This window comes from Camelus bactrianus, chromosome 11 (genome assembly GCF_048773025.1).
Source record: "Camelus bactrianus isolate YW-2024 breed Bactrian camel chromosome 11, ASM4877302v1, whole genome shotgun sequence".
In the NCBI taxonomy this organism is placed as follows: Eukaryota; Metazoa; Chordata; class Mammalia; order Artiodactyla; family Camelidae; genus Camelus; species Camelus bactrianus.
The window spans coordinates 79,725,596-79,746,670 of NC_133549.1; the positions used below are offsets into that span (position 1 = coordinate 79,725,596).

The window sequence follows — 21,075 nt, forward strand, 5'->3', positions numbered from 1 at the left end:
TATCATTTCGTTCTTAAGTGGTTTGTTAAAATACACCAGTGAAACTATTTGGGCCTGGTGCTTTCTATTTTGGAAAATTGTCACTTATTGATTGAATCTCTTTAACAGTGATAGGCTTATTCAAATTATCTATTTCTTTTTGGCATACTGGTTATAATTATTTTAAAATTTTGTGGTTCCCCTAGGTTTGCAATATATGTATTTACAGCTAATCTAAGTCCACACTCAAATAACACTGTACTACTGTTTCACAGTTAGTGCAGGTTCCTTATAAACAGAGCATTCCCACTTCCTCTCTCCTGTTCCTTATACCATTGCTGTTACTGGGTTCAGCTGTCTACACACCATAGTCACTCAATACATTGTTACTCTTATTATTTTGTGCAGTTATTATTAGATCAATTAAGAATAAGAAAAAGATTTTACTTTATCTTCATTTATTCCTTCTCTGAATATTCTATGTAGATCAGTTTCTGACCTATATCATTTTCTTTTTCTCTGAAAAGCTTCTTTTTAACATTTTGCAGAGAACAAGTCTACTAGTGATAAATACTCTTGGTTTTTATTTGTTTGAGAAAGTCCTTATTTAGCCTTCACTTCTGAAGAATAATTTCACTAGATACAGAATCCTCTATTGGTGGGGATCTTTTTCAACGTTTTAAGTATTTCACTCCACACTCTTCTCCCTTACATATATCTGATGAGAAGTCTAATGTAATTCTTATCCTTGTTCCTTAAACCTACCCCCAGCTTCTTTCAAGATTTTCTCTTTGTCTTTTGGTTTGTTTTGCAGTTTGAATAGGATATGCCTAATATGTATATAATTTTATTCTACTTGGTGTTCTCTGAGCTTCCTGGATCTGTGGTTTGTTGATTGCCATTGCCTGGAGTTGGCCAAACCAGTTTAGAGTCCAGCTATCAAGTTTGAGGGCACATAGTTCTCTGTAAGGCCAACCTCATTTCTGACACCAACTGCAAGTCTGAAGGTGTTCCCCCAAACCACCCTCAGGTTCAGTAATTTGCCGGAGGGACTCATAAAACTCACTGAAAGCCATTACGTTCATAGCTATGGTTTATTATGGGGGGGGGGGGATCAAAGTAAAATCAACCAAGGAATAGATGAATAGGGAATAGTCTGGGAGGATTCCAAACACACAGCTTCCCTTGCTCTCTCTCTCGTGGAGTCAGGACATGTTGCACAGCGAGCATCAATGTGTGACAATACACAGAGTATTGCCAACCAGGAAGCTTGCCAGAACCTCAGTTTTCAGAATTTTTCTTTGGGCTCCATTACATAACACAGGCAGGAGTAATTGTCCACCTGGTTGATCTCAGCCTCTAGGCTGACTGATACCACATGCCCCAAAGCACCCACCTTGAATCACATATTAGCCTTTCTAGCATAGGTAGCCTCTACCCTAAGACTATCAGGTGTAGTTAGCGACACTCTAAGATCTGGTGTAGCCAATCCTTGCCCTAAATGAAGACATTCCTTTCAGGAATGACAGTGATTACCTCCCAGAAACCAAAGGCAAAGGCTAGCCCTCTTTTTGGGCAAGCTTAAATTCTCTACTACACCATCATCAATTTTGGAAAATTCTGGGCATTACTATAAATATTTCTTCTGCTCCTTTCTTCCCCTTCTGGTATTCCAATTATGTGCTTATTACACCTGAAATGATCTCACCATTCTTGGATATTCTGTCTGCTTTTTTATTCTTTTTTCTTTGCATTTCAGTTTGAATTTTCTATTGACATATCTTCAAGCTCACTGACTATTTTCTTAGCTGTATCCAGTCTACTGATGAGCCCATCAAACGCATTCTTCATTTCTGTTGCAGTGTTTTTTATTTCTAGCATTTCTTTTTCCTTCTTTCTTCGAGTTTCCACCTCTCAGCTTACATTGGCCATCTGTCCCTTCATGTTGTCTACTTTTTCTATTAGAGTCTTTAATATACTAATCCTAGTTATTCTAAATTTTCTATCTCATAATTCCAAAATCTCTGCCATATCTTGGCTGTTATTTTCTGAATTCCCCTATGTCTGTAGATTTGGAGTGGTGGTTTGCTCTGTGACCTCAATTCCCCTATGGGTCTAACAAGTGATTTTAAGTTCGTTTAGCTGTTTCCTTGTTGTAAGGGTGGGATTGACAACTTCTAAGCTTTGTATGCATCAAAGATAAAACCAGAAGCCTGGGTCTTTAAATGTTAAAAGCTGTTGCATAATGACTATTCTTTTTCAAACAACTCCTACTACACCTCCACTTCTTAATCTCTGATTTACCTCCCAGAGGCCCATGACCCACATGGAAGACTTCAGAGAACAGCTTCCTTTAGATCCCGCCATTAGATGATAACAAGTGATGAATGTGAACTCCAGGAAGCAGGGATTTTTATCAGTTTTGTTACCTACTGCATCCCCAGTGCCTAGAACAGCACCTGGCACAATACATGTGTGCTGAGTGACAAATTAATTATCAACACTTCATTAGGGAACCGCTGAGCAAAATTTCCAGGCTGGTCCAGTTGTAATGGCCCTAGCTGACTCTCATCTCTATGATGGTCTACCTTCCTCTGGGACCTTCATTTGACTGGTTATGGGGTTTTTATTCCCTGAACACTGGAGAAGTAAGACTGCGTGCCTGGTTCCAAATACAGGGTCCCTGTGTCTGTACATAAAAACTCCATCAAGCACAAATCCATTACTCTACTTTCGTTTCAAAAAAATTTCCAAAAGCAGTAGTTCACAGTCAGAGTAGGATCGAGTAGTCTTTCTAAAAGGGAATTTCTATTCATTCAGGGACTACCCTATGCCCTTTCCTGAACTCACTCTCTATTTTTTTTTTATTATATATGTAATTCTTCTAACAGTTCTGTGAGATATGGCCTATCATGCTTTCCTTTTCATAGTAAGGAACTCCAGTGGAGAGATTGTAATACCAGAATAAGACCACAGAGTAAGTAAGTGGTGAAACTAGGATTCACCCCCAGGCCTGGCTTTTTCTAAAGACTATGCCTATCTTTTCAAAACTGACAAAATGTTGCCAGTAGCAGGGTGGAGGACTGACTTTCCTTGTTCACTGGAAAGTTAACAGAGACTGGACTGTGACATGATGCTAAGAGGAAGAGGGAGCAGAATTCTGGGTACAGGAGAGAAAACAGTTTCTTAATTGAACAGGGGCTGAGCTGGTCTTCAGGAGGCACTGACTCTTAGATGGCATTGAGGGCAGGTATCTGAAAGTCAGTGCCATGGACACCTATATCCCCATGTTAATCCTCACCTTCCACCCAGGCCACTAGGATGTTGACTCTTCCCACCCTTGTTGCTATGGTAACTGGCTGGCAGTCTTACCTGCTAGCATCGAACATGTTGAGAGAAGCCCATTGGTATCATGAACCCAGTCATACGGTAGGAAGTCGGATGAGTACACATTCCAGATTGGGTGGGGGAACTCGATGGCTATGTGGCCAAGGGCTGCAACTGATGTAGATGTGCGGCTAAGAGTGAGCAGTAGAGATGGGGCAGCTCAGGTCTGGGTTGAGTCCTGCCTCTGCTGCTCAGCACCTGTGTGCCCTTGGGAGTCAATACATTTCCTGAGTCTCAGCTTCCTTATCTGGCCAACAGGGAGAGCTGCTCCACCCCCACAGAGCCGGGGCAGCAGTAAATGAGACGGCAGGAGGGTACAGAAGAACTGTGAGCCCTCACTGTGGTTTGCCATTTCGCAACCACTCCCAGGCTCAAGTCTTTTCTCCCAGATGTGCAGGAACAGAAATCAGTGTAAGAAACTGGTTCCCTAAGGAAAGCCCCTGATTCAGCCCCTATTTGGTTCAGTTGTTGGGGGTGAGTGAGTCTGGGCTTCCGCTTGGCTCTCGGAGGGCAGTGTGTCTGGCAGAGCTTCTGTCTAGACAGTGGCTGAGGGCTCTGCCAGCCTCTCCCCAGCCTCTTTGCTCCTGGGGCACAGTTGCCTCATTATTTCTTAGGGCCCAGGAAAGCACGAGGGCTCTCCCCTGCTGTCATGGCTGAACAGTACCCCCCGCCTCCACCCCCAACAGACTTCATACATTGAAGTCCTAACCCCCAGTACGTCAGAATGTGACTGGATTTGGACATGAGGTCTTTAAAGAGGTGTTTAAGTTATGAGAAGAAATTATGATGGGTCCTAATCCAATATCACTTGTGTCCTCATAAGAAGAAGAGATTAAGATGCAGACGTGCCTAGAGAAAAGACCATGTGAAAACACAGGGAGCAGGCGGCCACCTGCAAGCCAAGGAAAGAGGCCTCAGAAGAAACCAACCAGACTGACACCTTGATCATAGATTTTAACCCTCCAGAATTATCTGAAAATCAATTCCCGTTATTTAAGCCACCCAGCCTGGGCTACTTTGTTACAGCAGCCTGAGCAGACTAACACACCTGCCCTTCCTCCTCACTGGGAGTAAGAGAATTCCAGCTCCCACGGGGGCCCTTGGAGGCAGGGACTCCTCTGGGACCACCAGGAGGTGAGACACTTCATCTTGTTTCTGCTGCCTCGGAGTCTCACTGCTCCCAGCCCCATTTCTGCATCTCTGCACTGAGGGCCCCAGGACCCCAATTCCATGTTTCCCAGGCTCTCCGGTTCACACACTCTCCTCAGCTGGGAAAGAGAGAGATCTCAGGGGTGATAGGCTGTAGCTAGTAGCACAACTTCGGGTGTCCCATGTCCCACCCCCATGACTAGCTCCAATTTCAGTCACAGGTGTGATAGAGAGTTCCCCCTCATGGACACTCCCAGCTTCTGGGGACTTCTCTGAAGCCAAAGGGAACCCATTGCCCCTGTGCAAATGAACGAAGCCCAGAAGTGCTGTGCCTCCGCACCCCTGGGGGCAGCCTTCAGCTGAGGGAGCAGGATCATTCTCCAGCCTCCATCCTTCCGGGACCTCCTGGGAAGCACTGCACCCCTCTTCTCCGGAACTCAGTCTGGGGCTGACAGTGGCGACCTTGAGGATGACCTTGACACCCGCCTTCCCTCCTTGCATGTCTCACTCTCCTCACCCCCTCATCCCTGGTTCCTGGCATCATCTCCCAAATAAACTGCCTGCCCCCAAGCCCTTCTCTTTGGCTCCGCTTTTGGGATTTGGACAGAGCTTCACCACTTCCCAGCTGGGGAGCAGGATGGAAGATTCCACTTCCCTCTTCTACAAAATGGGAACATGACTATCTCACGGGCTGATTATGGGAGTTGAATGAGATCGCTGTGCTGAAGTGGGTGGTGAACCGTGTGAGGTGATCTCAAAGCTATTATTTGTTACTATTTCTAGTTTGGTGGCAGCATGGGTCCTTCCTCCATCCTTCCTTCATTGCTCTTTCATCTAAAAACAGAAGAGGAAAGCCCCACCCTCATCTCATTTCCTAGGGGCTCCGTATTCCCAGGCGCAGGTGAACATCCTTGGGGAGGGATGGATGCTAAGGGGTGGACACGGTCCCTCCCCTTCCCCTCCTCCCCCAAATGACATCAGTGTTTATCTCTGGGCTTCTCTAAAGACAGCTGGCCGAGAGCACGCTGCGTGGAGACACTGGGGTGGCCGGGTCTTTCCAGCCTAGCCTGCGTTGGTGCTGTCTCTGTGCCGGGGTGTCACAGGCTGGGCTTGGTGCTTGTGCAGGGAGCCTGGGGAGGGGCCGGATGGGAATGCCTTGTCTTGTAACTGTGAAGTGTCTTGTTTGACTAACTGATGGTGATGTGATAACCATACTAGGGATTTCGGGAAGAAGAGAAGATAAAAGACACAGAGGAGCAGGCCTGCCATGAGCAAGGCCCCACCACAGCCAGAGAAACTCCAGACCAATGTCGGCAAGAAAAAGAGACCATAGAGGACCTTGTGTTGGAGCTTGTTGTTGGCTATCGAGGCAGAGGCTGTAGGAATAACGTTGATTATTTAAATGATGGTGATGATATAATTTATTACACGGCATTCGTTGATATTCTGCACAGTGTTGCTAGAGGAACTTAGAGTTTTTATCAGGAACATAATGATGATGTTCTGTGCCTCGCTATAAATCAGCACCCCAAATTTATCAACAGAGTGGCAACTGGCCAAGGAGGCGATTCAGTAGACATGTCAGTTACAGCTCCTTCTATCCCCAGCTGGGATGCAATGAACAAGCTGACCTTATCTACACGAAGATGCTACCATTAGCAAAGGGAGTGCATTCAGTCAGTTTCCGTGCTACTGGTAAACTCTTGCTGTCTATGGAACTAGACCCAGAACATACTATTGCCACTTGGAGATGGTAGGAAGGTGCCGAGATTGCCAGCAGAGCTGGTCACCACCAATGCATTTTTGGGACAGAATGCCCACCAGATTCAGATTCCCAATCTGTCTCTGTGGCGATAAAACTTGCGAAGTTCTGGACACTGGCAGGAGGAATTCTTCTTAGCAAAAAAGGCCTACTGAGCACCCTGGAGGATGCCCAGATGCAGACGATACTTGCTGTTACATTTGGTGCAGTGTGTCTCTTAAAATGTGTGTGATAGTGTAAAAACAAACAAACAAACAAACAAACAAACCCTTGGCTGGCAGGCAAAGTCCAGAGTGCTGGGAGGGAGGTCAGAAGGGCCAGGACAGGGGTGCAGGGATGGAGCTGCTCACAGACGGAGAGACATGAAGGCAAAAGACAGTGTGCAGGATGGGGTGTCGGGTGGGCAGGGGTCTGAGGGGCTTCTTCAGGTTGGGTCGGGCTTTGGCTTAATTCTGAGAGTTCTTCCGGGGGGAAGGGGCAGAGTGGGTGGGTGGGACAGTCAGAAAAGCTGCCGTCTATACACACTTTGTCAGCACCCCTACCAGATCAGTCCACAAGAAGCAGATACACAAGAAGCTGAATGCTGCTGAGAGTCCCCTGAAGAAGCAGACAGGTCCCCAGTGCGGTATCAATGGTGCTGGCTGTGCGCAGGTGCTGTGGACCGAAGCTGGGAAGTGGGTGTCACTCTTCATTCACAGAGCTGTTGTCCAGAGCAGCCCACAGGGGTGTATGGTGGATGGATGGATGGATGGATGGATGGTGGTGGAGTTGGTGAGATGGGACAGTGAGAGGACAGAGCATGCTGAATGGGTCAGTCAGGAATGGCAGCAAGCGGTCCTCCCCATCACGGTCCCACCTTCTGTGCCCTCTGCCCACAGTGGCACCTCCTCCGTCCCAGCTGCCCAGGCCAGAAGGCTGGGCCTTGGCTCTCCTCGTCCCTCCCTCCCTTCCACATGAGCCAGACACGAAGCCCTATATGTTCTTAGACTGTTCTGTCTCTACCACTAGTATCTTGGCCCAGCTTCTCATCAGCTCTTCCCTAAACTGTTGAAATGGTTTCCTACTTTGTCGGTCTCCCTGCCCTGGCTCTTCTCCCTCTGCCCATTAGCTTCCCATCCCAGAGCAATCCTGCTAGAATCTCAGAATGGCCTCATATCTTCCATTGGGTTCCTTTGTCCAAAACCAGAAAATAAGAACCTGGGATGACTTTCTAATGCAACATGGCAAGGCTGAAGGACACATCCCAGGATTCCCTTTCTTGCATTTTTCCCATTGGGCTGGGTTACAGGAAGACTCTTGGGAGATTTGAGGGATGGAAGGGATGCCGCAGCCATTCTGCAGCACAGAGGCATTGTTGCTGATCAGCTGATTCACCTTGTTGGCATGAAGCAGGAGCTGGACCTGCCATTGTTCCACCGTTCCATGGAGCCTCCTTCAGCTTCTCTGACTCCTGGGCCAGGTACATGTGGGTTTAGCAGAAATACTTTGCACCACCCTAAACCGTTGCTACCCAGCTGGAAGCCCCAGACATCCTCAATGCCTTCTCTGTCCAGCACTGCCAAACATTATCCATCTTTTTCTCCAACATCTCTTGCACCCACTGCCCCTTTTATATTCTTACTGACTCAGGCCCTCAGGAAGCCATCTGACATCCACTAGTCTTTCTATGCCATTTGTTCACTCACTCAGCACTTATTAAACATATATCAGGTATCATTCCAGACACTGAAAACAGGTCTAACCTTAACCTTCGCCCTTCCCTCCTTATTCTAAGTGGTGCATAAAGAGTGACCAAAGAGGTGTTGGAAATAAAGCCTGCAGAACAGAGCCTATATCTTAGTAGGAAGGGGAGACAGATAATTGATGAAATAAATAAGCAGGAGGCGGGACTTCCAGCTATGTCTGAGTGATGAGGTCGGCAAATCCTCTTTCCAAAATGCAACTATTAATCTGGACAAAATGGACAAAACAACCATCTCCATACTCTGAAACTGACCAAAGGCATGCAGCAATCTGAAAAGCGATTATGCTTGAAAAACGGCCATATTTTAGGTAAGAACAGTGACGGTCTGTAGTGTTCTTGCCAGCAGGTGCTTCTCTCCCATTTTCCCCAGCTCATTCCTCACTGAGGTTCTGCCAGGGTGAGGCACACCATGGGGACCAGCAACTTTGCTGACAAAGCCAAAAGCAGTCCATTCAATTTTGAGCAGTGGGTCACGTCCACACCCAGAGGCATAGTCAGCAGAACAGACAATCTTGGCAGTAGGTGAACGGAAAGAACTAATGCTGTGTCTGAGTTTGTAGTCTTTGTTGGGGCAAACATACTCCTGGATTAGGCTGTATGCAAGTGCAGTGGAGACCAGAGAGAGCTTGGGGTACCCAAACATTCCTGCCACCCCTAAGGCTGTGGGCATATGCAGAGGTCGTATGGAGGGTCCAGCAGAAAGTAAAAGTCAGGGAAAACTTGAAAACAACCTGAACTTTGATAGCACTTCCCTACCCACACAGATATATTGGCAGAGAATGGAAGCTCTACTGGCTCAACACAACATCTGTCCAACCACCGGCTGATCACTGAATTACACAGACACAGGGGTGGCCCATAGGAAGCCAGGCTTAGAAGTAAAAGGAAGAATAAAGCACAAATATAACCAGAGATATTACTGGCTGCACACTGTCGGGGAGACAGATTTAACAGATTTATTCCAGGCAAGTTACCAAACAATTGAACAACAATATTATTTAGGTGAGTAAATCAGAATCCAATTCCCACAATATGTTATCTAAAAAAGTGATGAGGTATATTAAGGAAAAGAAAAGTGTGACCCATACTCAGGAGAAGTCAGTAAAAACTCTCCGAATAGTCCCAGATTTTTTTTTTGTATTTAGCAGACAACCACTTAAAAGAAAACTATGTAAATACATTTAAAGAACTAAAGGAAACATGCTTAAAGAATTAAAGGGATGCGTGATAATAATGAATCAACACTTAGAGAATCTCAATAAATTAGAAAGTAAAGGGCCAGATAGAAATTCTCGAGTGGGAAGTCCAATAACTGAAATGAAAAATTCACTAGAGGGGCTCAACAGAAGATCTGAGATGGCAGAAGAAAGAATACATGAACTTCAGGATAGAGCTATAGAAATTACCCACCTTAAAGAACAGAGAGAAACAGAACAGAACAACTGAAGGAAAAAGAACAGACTCTCAGAGAATATATGTGTAATGTAGGACCTAGTAGACACAAAGGAGGGAAACAGAAAAATTATTTTAAAAAATAGTGGCCAACAACTTCTCAAAACTGATGAAAAATACCATTTTTCATATGTAACAAACTTAAAAATTCCCGAGCAGATACACACTACTTTTGAGTCCAACTATTGAAAGACAAAGAGAAAATCAGGAAAGCAGCAAGAGAAAAGCGACTCATCACATGAAGGGGGTGGGGGGCATCAATATGATTGACAGCTGACTTCTCATCTGAAACAATGGAGGCCGGAAGTAGAAGGCCATATTCAAAGTGCTGAAAGAAAAATAAAAACCATTAACAAAGAATTTTGTATCCAAAGAGCTATCCTATGAAAATGAAGGCAAAATAAAGACATTCCCAGATAAACAGAGTCTAAGAAAATTCCTTGCTGGCAGACCTGTCTCATAAGAAATGCTAAAGGAAGTTCTTCAGGCTGGAAGGACGTGACATTAGGCAGTAACCAGAATCCACAGGAAGAGATGAAGTACACAGGAAATCATAAATATGTGGATTAATATGAAAGACTCCATAAATATATATTTTTCTAATTTCTTCCCTTAAGATCTTTTAAAGATATATGTGTGTATAAAGCAATAATTGTGACAGCGTATTTGGGGGCTTAGAATACATAGATGTAATAGATACATGAGAATAATAAGACAAAAGAGGAGAGAAAAAAACAGAACTACCTTGGAGCAAAGTTTCTATATTTTACTGGAATTAAAATTAATCTGAAGTAGATTAAGGTAAAATGCATATTATAGTCCCCAGAGCAAATGCTAAGAAGATGACACAAAAATATAGTTTAAAAAATCAGTAAAAAATTAAATGGTATACTAGAAAATATCTATCTAGCACAAAGAAGACGGTAAAGGAGGAAGAGAGGAGCAAAAATAGAGGAGACATACAGAAAACAAACTACAAAAAGGAAATTGTAAACCCCATATCAATAATTACATTAAATGTGAGTGGTCTAAGTACCCCCATTCAAAAGGCAAAGACTGTCATCATGAATTAGCAAGATCTAATTATATTCATGAGACACGTTGTAGATTTGTGACACAAACTGGCTGAAAGGAAAAGGATGGAAAAAGATAAGCCATGCAACAGTAACCATGAGATAGGTGGAATTGGCCATGTTAACATAAGATAAAATAGATTTGAAGAAAAGAGACATTACAACAAAGAGGAACATTTTACCATGATAAAAGGGTGAATACATCAGGAAGCTATGACCATTATGAGCATATACAAACTTAACAAGAGAGCCTCAGAATACATAACGCAAAAACTAACAGCAGACAACTGAGTGAGAAGAGTTGATTCCCTGCCCCAAACTCAATAAATGATAGAGCAATTAGACAGAACACCAGCAATGATATAGAAGGCTTGGGCAACACTTAGCAAACTTGTCCTAGTTGATATGTATAAGACACTCATCATAATGACAGCAGAATATATGTTATTTTAGTGTCCATATGGGACATTCAGGATATGCCCTAAAATAATAAACCAACTGGCAAGTGGATAAACAAAATGCACATCCATACAATGAAGTATTATTCAGCTAAAAAGGAGCAACTACTGATACAAGAATATGAATGAACCTCAGAAACCTTATGCTAAATGAAAGAAGCCTGATGCAAAAGACCACATAGTATATGATTCCAGAAAAGGCAATTTATAGAGACAGAAGGCAGATCAATGGCTTCTCAGGCTGGGGTGGGTGGGAGTGAGGATTAATTGCAAGTGGTCAGGAGGGAACTTTTCCAGGTGATAGAAATGTTCAAATCTAGATGATGGTGATTGTTGTATACCTCTATAAATTTACCAAAAATCATTTAGTTGTACACTTGGAATGAGTGAATTTTATCCTACGTAATCTACATCTCCATAAACCATTAAAATACCTAAATATATGACATAGAAACGAATGCTATGAAGAAAAACAAAGCAGGGAAGAACCATAGGAATGCCAGGATGAGACTGCAGTTTGTGCAGTCATTGGCATGACTTGCCAAATACTTTCAAGCCTCGCTTCTAGGCACGTGGTTGGGCTGTACATCCTGGTCCCCTTGTGGGTAGTTGGGGCAGTGAGTTGTGAGTGGAGTATGACATGTGTGACTTCATTGGTGACATAAGACCCTTCTAGAGCTCGATCTCTCCCTTTGCTATCTGGCCTGGCCACCAGCACCACATGAGATCATGGTCATTCTATTAGCCTGGGTCTTTGAGTCACTAGGATAGCAGGTGACCTGTGACCCGTTACTGTGTAACCTATTCCACTGTGACACAGACAGGTGGTCAGTGAAAGCCTCACTAGAAGGTGACACTTGGGCAATAGTCTGGAAGAGGTGAGTGTGTGAGACATGTGGCTATCTGAGAAGGGTGCTCTGGAGAGAGGGGGCAGAGCACATGCAAAGACCTGGAATGTCTGATGAACAGCAAGAAGGCTGGTGTTGCTGGTGCCAAGCAAGTGGGGTACATAGGGGACGATGTGATGGGTACTGTTGGGTGGGTAGAAGAGTGACACAGGAATCCATTGAGGTGTGTTGAGTGAATAACAGATCTAATCTAATTTAGGTTTAAGAGTCCTGCTTCAGTTGCAATACTGAGAAGAGATGAATGGGCCATGGGTAGAATCAGGAAGACCAGTGAGGGGGCCCTTGTAAGAATCCAGTTGAGACACATTCTGCTGTACCTCAGAAATTGACACAATATTGTAAACTGACTCTACTTCAATAAAAAAATCAAGTAATTACTTATAGCTTGTGTCATTTGTAATAAATATAATTTTCTTCTTTTTTTCTAGTTTCCAAGTTTTTTGACATGACCATATGTTACCTTTAAAATAAGGAAAGTGCTATTTAAAAACTGGAGCTCGTCAAAATTATCTTTGAAACTATTAACATGCAATGTTATATTATCAGTTCGATTGTCTTAAAAAATAAAAGAATCCAGTTGAAAGCTGACTTCATACCCTGTCACTACACCATTCTTCCTATGAACAATTCTTATTGGTCCTATGCTTACAATTTTCAATAGCTCCCTATTGCTCATGAGAACGAGTCCAAATTTCTCAACATGACATCAACCTACCTCTCCTCTTACACACCCCCCACTCCCCTTCCTGTGACTTCAGCTCCCCTGTCTCTGAGTCTCCTGTTCTTCCGGGACATACTCTTGCCTCCCCACCTGGATTCTCATGGTCTCCTCACATCTGTGCATCACAGCAGGAAGAAGAGAGGGTATGCTCTTGAGAAAGGACAAGTAAGCAAAGCCACAGAGTTGGGAATGCCCAGTAAAGGGCTGTGGTGGAGGATACCCATGACAAGCTGGCCCCTGGCCTTGATCCTGAAGGCCAGGAACTGGGGACCTGTAGGAAGGGCTGGATTCCGAGCTGCCTTCTGCTTCTCTTTGGACTCTCTGGCCTCGTATGGACAGAGACTACTGTCTTTCTCCTCATGGTGATTCAGACGTCCAGTGGCTAATCATGGTTGGGGCTGTCCAGGAGGGTCAGCTAGCAAGGAGAATCCACCGGTCCTTGAGAGAGAATCAGGCAGCCCAGTGAACAGAAGCTTTGGTAGCTGGGAGCAAAGAGGCCACAGCTGATCTGCACAGGCAAGACAGTGGCACAGGAAAAGCTCACAAGTGGTGGCGCCAAGGGTGGTACTCATGGCCGGGTAAGCGTTTTAGCATGCCCCCTCCTCCACTGCCATCCCAGTGAGAGACCAAGACCTGTAGAGGCTGGCCTCTGGCTTTCTGCTACGTGGCATGTCCTTGATTTGGCAAAATTACGGGCAAAGTGAATAAGTGAGCTCAAGTTAACTCCAAAGAATCTTCTGTTTGCCCCAATTCCTTAAACATTTCAGTTAAAATCAAGTTCAAGTTCCCCAATAATCACCTCCAGAATGTATGGGGAGAGAAAGAGAAAAAAAGGAAATGAGGGAGGGTCAGAGAAAGAGAAAGAGATAGACAGAAAGAAACAGAAACAATACACAATCAAGAATTCAAGATGTTTTATGTAAAACTCATGGTAACCATTATGTGTGTGTGTGTGTGTGTGTATTTTTTATATATATATAATATATAGCATCAGCTAGCATTTTATCTGAAAGAACCACACTTCAGAGGAAATGACAGTATTTCTTCAATGAATATGCCATTAAACTTCATTTTGTTAAATAAAAAAAAAAAAAAAAAGAAAGACAGAAACAGAGACAGGGAGCAGAGACAGAGGGCTGACTGAGAGAGATCAAGGATGGGGCGGGGAACGCTTCCCCTGTGCTGGCTGACTCTCCTGTCTTCTCCAAGGCATGTCATAAAATGGCATTGCTGCTCCTTTTTTTTTTTTTTAAACAAAGCTGCCAAGCTATTTGTGGTTAGATAACAATTTAAAAATTAATTCAATCTAAGGGAATAAAGTACCGATGTGTGTTATGCTGTGGATGAACCTCAGAAACGACATTCCAAGTCAAGAAGCCAGACACGAAAGGACACATGTTGTATCTGGAATTTGTAAGTCTATAGAGATAGAAAGGCTCCCAGGGGTCAGGGAGGTAGGGGGCGATGCTTCATGGTATGGGATTTTTCTGGAAGGTAATGAAAATTTTTTGGGGGGGTAGGTAATTAGGTTTTTATTTATTTATTTATCTTTAATGGAGGTGCTGGGGATTGAACCCAGGACCTTGAGCATGCTAGGCATGCGCTCTACCACTGAGCTATACCCTCCCCCCAAAAATGTTTTGGAACTAGAGAGAGTTGGTAGTTGTGGGACATCTTGAAGGCTGTTTTTCAGGCAGGCATAGACCAGCTCCCAAGTTCAGGGGCAAGGGCTGTGCCATCAGTGCACCACTGAACTAACTGTTCACTTGAAAAGGGTTCATTCTATGTGAATTTCACTGCAATAAAAAGCTAATTCAATCAAAGTCTTTAAATTCCGGTATTTCACGCACATTTGTCCTTTTCTCAAAGGATTAGCATCTGTACTCTGAAGCCGGGGAAGATCTGCTCCACCGTGGAAATCTGGTGGCTGCAACCTTCCACAAAAGTAAGTGACTTTTCCTTTCAACTCAGATGATGCTATAAACCCAGCTGAGAGGAAAATTATCCGGAGATTTTACAGATTCCCCCCACAATGCATTAGGACTGAACAGAGTTAAAGGTTAATCTCAGCTGCTCCCCACCCCCTGCTGCAGAAACGGAGCTCCAGAGAGGTTAAACGTGCGAGAAGGGTCCCACAGCACGTGTCCAGCCAAGTCGATCCTGGTGACCTGGCTTTAAGAACACAGAGATTGTTCTCTATGCGGACACCCGCGCAGACGAGCTCAAAGGCTGCCTGCAGCCTGAGGTCTCCCCGCACGTGGTCTGGTGGCCCCTGGGCCTGGCTGCACGCTAGGCTCACCTGGGACCTGAAAATATGCTGATGTCTGGGACCCACCCCACACCAATTACGCCTGGATCTCCAGTACTCAGAAATGCCTGGGGATTTTTTTTAAAAGCTCCTGCATGATTCTAATTTACAGCCAGGTTGAGGACCACCCACTGTATTTCACCCACTAGTATCTGGGATTTCAATCATCACCTGAAGGCGCCCAGGTCCAGAGAAACAAGATGTCCCTGCACAACCCCTCAGCCAGCACCTGCATGACCACGCAGAGGGCTGTCACACTTTGTCTACCTCCTGGGCACGTCACCGAGGGCTGCTGAACATCCTCATTGTTTCTGAATTAACTGCTTGCCGGGATTGTTTCCAGGAAAGATACAGGGAAGCCTCCGGATGCTCAGCCTTTCCCCTTAGTGAACTTGCCTTTTACACCCGCGGTCTGTGGGCACAGTGGTCTTTACAGACTCTGAATGTCATCAGGGCCCTGCGCCGCTGCAGTCAGGGACCCCAACAACTGCGGTCATGCTGAAGGCCGTTTCTCAGGCAGACATGGACCAGCTCCCAAGCTCAGGGGCGAGGGCTGTGCCATCAGTCAGTGCCCGGGTCCTGACCACAGACACCCCTAGGTGCTCTCAGCCCACAAGACCAGGACGGCTCCTTTGGGTGCCTCAGGTGACCCCATCCCCCAAGCTAGAAGCCAAGAGCAAAGGTAATCATACTCCACAGAGAACAAAACAAAATTCTTACCGAAATATCTGGCTGCAAACGTTCTTCTTTTGCTGGAAGCTGTCGGCAGCATAATGAGGCTGGCAGTCTATGTGCAAATTTCTTATATATCCTTTTTATAAAGAACCAACCACATCCTCAGGCAGACAGGCTAATTCCTGTTTTCCAGTAACAGATCAGCATCTATAGAAAAGAAGTATATTTAGAATGCCCTTTATCTGGTGTTTTCTTGGATTTTCAACAAGAAGCCTTGCTGTGAGCAATTAGTCCCTTAAATGCAAGTGTACCCAGGGATTTCGGAATGGCCTTGGGCAAGTCACGGACCTCTGGGTATCAGTTCCTCGAGTCTGTAAAACGGAACAATAATGAGCCACCCATCAGAGTGAATGGAGGGTCAATGAGACGGTGGGTGAAGAAGGCAACCCCCCGACCCCCGATATCAGATGCTACATTTGATCTTTTCAATCAGCTGGCCTGGATTTGCAAAGTTAGCCTTGTTTTCCAGAGCCTTGAAGACAGACAGAAACGATAACCTGCAAACGTGCAGCATGACCTCCAGGAATTCCAGGCCCCTCAGCTGATGTGTATGGCAGTCCTCTAAGTGGAGAGATGGGCGATATGGACCCCACCCCCAGGTGGAGGAAGAAAGTCCCAGCAACACCCCAGGCAGACCCTCACCCTGGTACACTGGCGGCGAACAGTGCAGCTTCTCATTCTATTTCTGGAACTTCAGCATCATTATCGCATAATTGACAGTTGTGGAAAGTGGAAAAGAAAACTCCCAATTAGGAAACAGCCCAGTGACGCTGATGCAGCCATCAACAGCATTGACACGGCGGTCCTGGCAATCTAAGGGAAAGGCAGCTCCAAGGGGGTGGCATTGTCCCATTTAAATACATACAGAGTTTACAGAGGCAGAGAAGCAACTCCTGGGGAGACACCCAACAGAATGTTCTTCCAACCACCCTTCTTGTCTCCTTTGCTCCCCTGTCTCTGCCCTGTTGAACCTGGATCGTGTTTGTGATGATAGAACCAGTCACTGTTCAGCACATAAAACAAGCACAGCCGGCACTCACTGTGGGCGTGTCCCTTCCACCCCGGGTACCGGGTACCGGGGCTGCTGGACAGCGCTCAGCAGGAGGTGCTCGGGCAGGGGCATCCCGCTCCTGGCCTTGGCGACCCCAGCACAGCTCCTGCTGCTGCTGTTCTGAGGGGACCACAGTACAGCGGAGGGGCCAAGCTGTGCTCTGAAGAGGGACCTGGGGCAGCTGAGGGCAGAAGCTGGCAGGTGAGGGTGACACTGCTAGAGGAGAACACCAAAGCCCCAACCAGAGATGCCAGCGTGCCCTCGGGCCCAAGCGAATGGTGGTTTGGCTTGCCAAAGGGAAGCCGGGACAAAGTGCGGAGTGAGAAGAGAGATGGAGCCTGAAGGACGGAAGCAGCGAAGGACCAGAGCCAAGGAGCTAGGGGAGCAACAAGCCCGAGAACTGGGACAGACCTCAGAGACCCTTAGGGACAGGGTGACATCCGTCTGTATCCTCTAAGCACGCGAGACTAGCAGGGTGATGGGGGGGGGATGGTGTGAGAGGCAGAAGCCCACCTCATGATCTAATGCAGTAGGGGCTTCAGAATTAAAAACTCTGGGTCCGTGTCCAGGTTTTTTTCTTTTTCTAGTAGTGTAAATCTGGACATGCAGCTGAAATAGGGTTACCAGATTTAGCAAATAAAAATACGGAATGTCCAGTTATATTTTCAGTGTAAGTGTGTTATAAATATTTCATGGCCCATAGCATCTACTATAAAGGTATTCATTGTTGATATTCATTGTTGCTAGCTGATCTGAAATTCAGATTTAACTGTGTGTTCTGTATTTTATTTGGCAACTTTATACCTTCTGAGTATCCATTTTCTCTTTGGTCAAAAGAAGATAATCAGGTAAAAGTCTTTCCATTGCTGGAAACAAAAAAGACAATTAAAATTGGCTTAAAAGATAAGGGGGGATTATTTTAGCTTCTTTGGTGGGAAAGTCCTCATGATGTGGACTTCAGGCATGGCTAGATCCAGCAGCTTGACAATGTCAACAAGTGGTTTTTTTTTCCCCCCAATTCTCTTGTTTGCTTCCTAGGATGTCTGCTTCATCTTCAATGAGATTGCTTTATTATTAAAAAATGCTGGACACCAGCTTCAGAAGCTAATATTTCCTCTATGTTCAGAAGGAAGAAAAAAACATATCTCCTAGTGTCTCTCTCAGGAGTGCTGGTAAGCTTTCCCTCTCTACTTTCCCAAACATCTCTTTCCTCATGGCCTTGACGGGGCAACCAATCCATCCCTGAAACAATCTTGGTGGTTGGGGAATGAGATGTGCTGATTGGCTAAAGCAACCCAGTCTCATCCCAGGAGCTGGGTGCAGTTGGCTTCCACAAGGCACCTTGGCTGGTACAGAAAAGGGGTAGATGCTAAAATAGATACCAGGTCACTATGATCCAGGGGAGGCGAGGAGGACTCCAAAAATGCAATGCCCACTGCAAGTTGCTTGAAGGGTAAGATAAACGAGGCTGACCCCCAGAGGTGTGTGTGTGTGTGTGTGTGTGTTTGTGTGTGTGTGTGTGTGTGTGTAATATTAGTTCTTCCCCTTGGACATGTTGATGGCTCTTTCTTTCCCAGCCCTTACCCATCTCCTGGTCAGGGCTATGCCCCAGTCTCAGCTCTGCTATCACAGAACAAAGGGGTCTCCCTGGGAGACAGTGAGCGGGGCCTCTGTCCTGTCTGTGCCATGTGCCCTGAGCAGGTCCCTGACCCCCACTGCCCATCGACATCACAGGGGTGTGAGTACGTGTGTCTGTGAGTGCTGAGGGCAGGATCGTACCAGGAGGGCTCTGGATGAAGTGACCTTCGCTGACCTCAGCCTGCAGCGGGGATGACAAGGCCCTAGGGCGCAGGTATCTGCTTTGGGGAAAACATGGGTAGAAGGGCAGGAATGGTGGGCTCCGCTCTCCAGCTGGGGGAGGGCCACCTCAGGGCTGAGGGGCAGGAGAAGGGCTCCCAATCACCCACCCCAGCCCTGCCCTTGCCTGCCCCTCATCCACCTTTCTGGGCAGTAGCAGGCCACAGCCCCGCTAAACTCAGCACAGTAGGGGCGCAGCACCCAGGCCTGCCAGGCAGCACCGCGCAGGGCAGTCGTGCAGAGCGAACTGGGGAATGACTCAGCCAGGAGCAGCTCTGGTCGGCACGGCAAATGGGCTCACCATGGGGATGGGTGCGGGGAACACCAGGTCTTCCTGGACTCAGGCCAGTGTGCCTTGTCCGTGGGCACCACCCCACCCACAGGCTTTATTAATAATGACAGCTGGCACTTAGCAGGCACCAACTGGGGACCAAACACATTAACCCGACAGCACCCAGAGGTGACTACTACAGTGGAATTGTGAGTCACCCCAAGTGACACGGTTTAACATGGAGCAGGTGGGGGGATTCAAACCCAGATTGCTCTGAGTTCACTGACACCCATTTTCCAAGCTCGGACAAATGGCCCGGGTCCTGGGTCCTGGGCTGGCCCAGCTACACGTTCGCCCTATGGTTCCTCATTCATCCGCCACAGGGCCCCTGGCTGCCAGTGTGTGTGAGCACGGGGCAGAGAGCACCCCATCACCGGGTGGGCATTGAGCCCAGGCAGGCAAGGGTGGTCCAGGCTTCCAGGAAAGTTGCCTGGGTGTTGCCCCTCCGGGGTCTGCTCACCTGGTATCGGGGAGTCGGACACCTCCTTTTCCGCTGCCCAGAGCCTGCCTGGGGATCCCTTCTCAGGGCACTGCCTGGAGGGAGCGCTGGGGCTCCCTGCCCCCTCTTCTCACCCCGCGGCGGCCCCGCGGAGGCCTTGGCCCTGCCTCCGGCCCCCATGTGACCAGCGGGCAGGGGAGGCGGGCAGGACCAGGAGGAAGCTGCCCAGGCCGAACATCACCAGTCAGATCCATGCTTCCTGGCTCCTTGGTGCCTCTGGGGATGGTGCGCTGATGGCCCGCGAAGAGGCTGCAGCTGCCCTGGCTCGGAAACTGTTTCCCGGGTGAGGCTGACCTCTGCCAGGAAGGGCTGGGGCAGGGCGGCTCACGGTCGCGGGCCTGGGATTTGACTTGGTGCAGAGCGCCCCCTGGCGGGCACCAGCAGACACCGCCTCCCACGGCCCTGGACTCCTGCCTCCCTCTCAGTCCATCCCCGTGTCCCTCAGCCGCCAGCACCAATTCGCCCCATACTCACCTGTAGCCTCACCTTCCCTGGGGCCATGAGAGGCTCGCAGGGTGTGCGGGATTCCTGAGGTTTCCTATACTGTCTTCCTCCGTACTGTCTTCCTCCAAGCAGCCGAATTCCGCGCAGCTGAGCCAGTCCTGTCCTAAGTACGGGGAGGAAGTTGGGGCTGGAGAAGTCATTAGCGGGGGAGGAGCCCTCAGGTTGCAGAGGGAGGAGCTGAGCCACTCTCCAAGATTCCAGCATCGCCCAAATCTCCTCACTCTGTGGAATGGGAAACAGGTCAGAAGGGCTCAGAGCATTTCCCAAGGTGGCAGGCTGGGCCTGGGTAGTTGCTGGCACAGGTAAGGAGGCACACGTCCTACTGCAAGCCCAGAGCTCAGGGCTCCTAAGGAGCAAGGTGTAGTGTCCTGCCCTTGGACCTTCCTACCGAGGACTCGGAAAGCAGTAGACTAGGTCTTCTCTGCGCTTGCGCGGAGGAGGGCTACTCCTCTGTGCAGGGTGCTGGCGGAGGCGGTGGAGTCGACCAAAGTCGAGTTAGAGTCTGGCCGTGGACACTTCTTAGCTGGGTCACCGGGCAAGTTACACTATCTCTCTGCACCCCATTCCTCATCTGTAAAATGGGGATAATAATACTGCCGACTCCGGGCTCTGTTGTGAGGATCGAGTGAGGCAAGTCCTGCAAAGAGCCCAGCTAAGTTCTCAGAGCTAGTCTTCACCGCCACGATGCAGCGGCACTTCATAAAGGCCCAGGAAGGGCTCTTTCCCTCCCCCTTCCTCCATCAGCAGCAGCGGTGCTAACCGGGCAGTGCTTAGTTCTCAAACTGAGATTTCTGCAAAATTGAGTAAGTTCTGCATTTTAATTTAACGCGATAAATTAAAAAGTAAGCTCTATGTAGAAGGTGAGATGACTGCCATAGAATCAAACAGCCCCAGGTGATTTTAATGCTGGAGGTTCATGTTTGTATTTAAAATCAAATTGACAGCAGGTGGCAGAAAACGTGCCTGTCAGTGTTTTAGCACGTTGGACCCTGGTGATGTGGGTCTTTGGGGGAGCCAGCAGCCAGATTGTGGCTGCCTCTTGGGAAAATTTTCTGGGACCTCCCCGGTTACCAGGTTGGAACCCACAGTTTTCACCAAGAATTGGTTACCACCAGTGAGCCGACTGGCTTCTGCGGAGTTAGGGTCCTGTGTAAGGA

At 47.2% G+C, this 21,075-nt stretch overlaps 1 protein-coding gene across 5 annotated transcripts in view; it reads right to left on the minus strand.

Moving 5' to 3' along the window:
• ARHGAP22 (Rho GTPase activating protein 22) overlaps positions 1-19,998 on the minus strand; it is a 179,599-nt gene extending 159,601 nt beyond the window's left edge. The window contains exons 1-2 of one of the 5 annotated variants that reach the window (XM_074374358.1): positions 19,889-19,998; positions 15,662-15,823 (exon numbers count right to left, since the gene is read on the minus strand). In XM_074374358.1, the coding sequence (XP_074230459.1) occupies positions 15,662-15,713 (52 nt within the window). In that variant the 5' untranslated portion in view covers positions 15,714-15,823; positions 19,889-19,998. Of the gene's footprint in view, positions 1-15,661; positions 15,824-19,375; positions 19,704-19,888 lie in introns of those variants that run through there. The other 4 variants (XM_074374357.1, XM_074374360.1, XM_074374361.1 and 1 more) reach the window with 4 other exon arrangements.
• Positions 19,999-21,075: the final 1,077 nt, after the last annotated feature.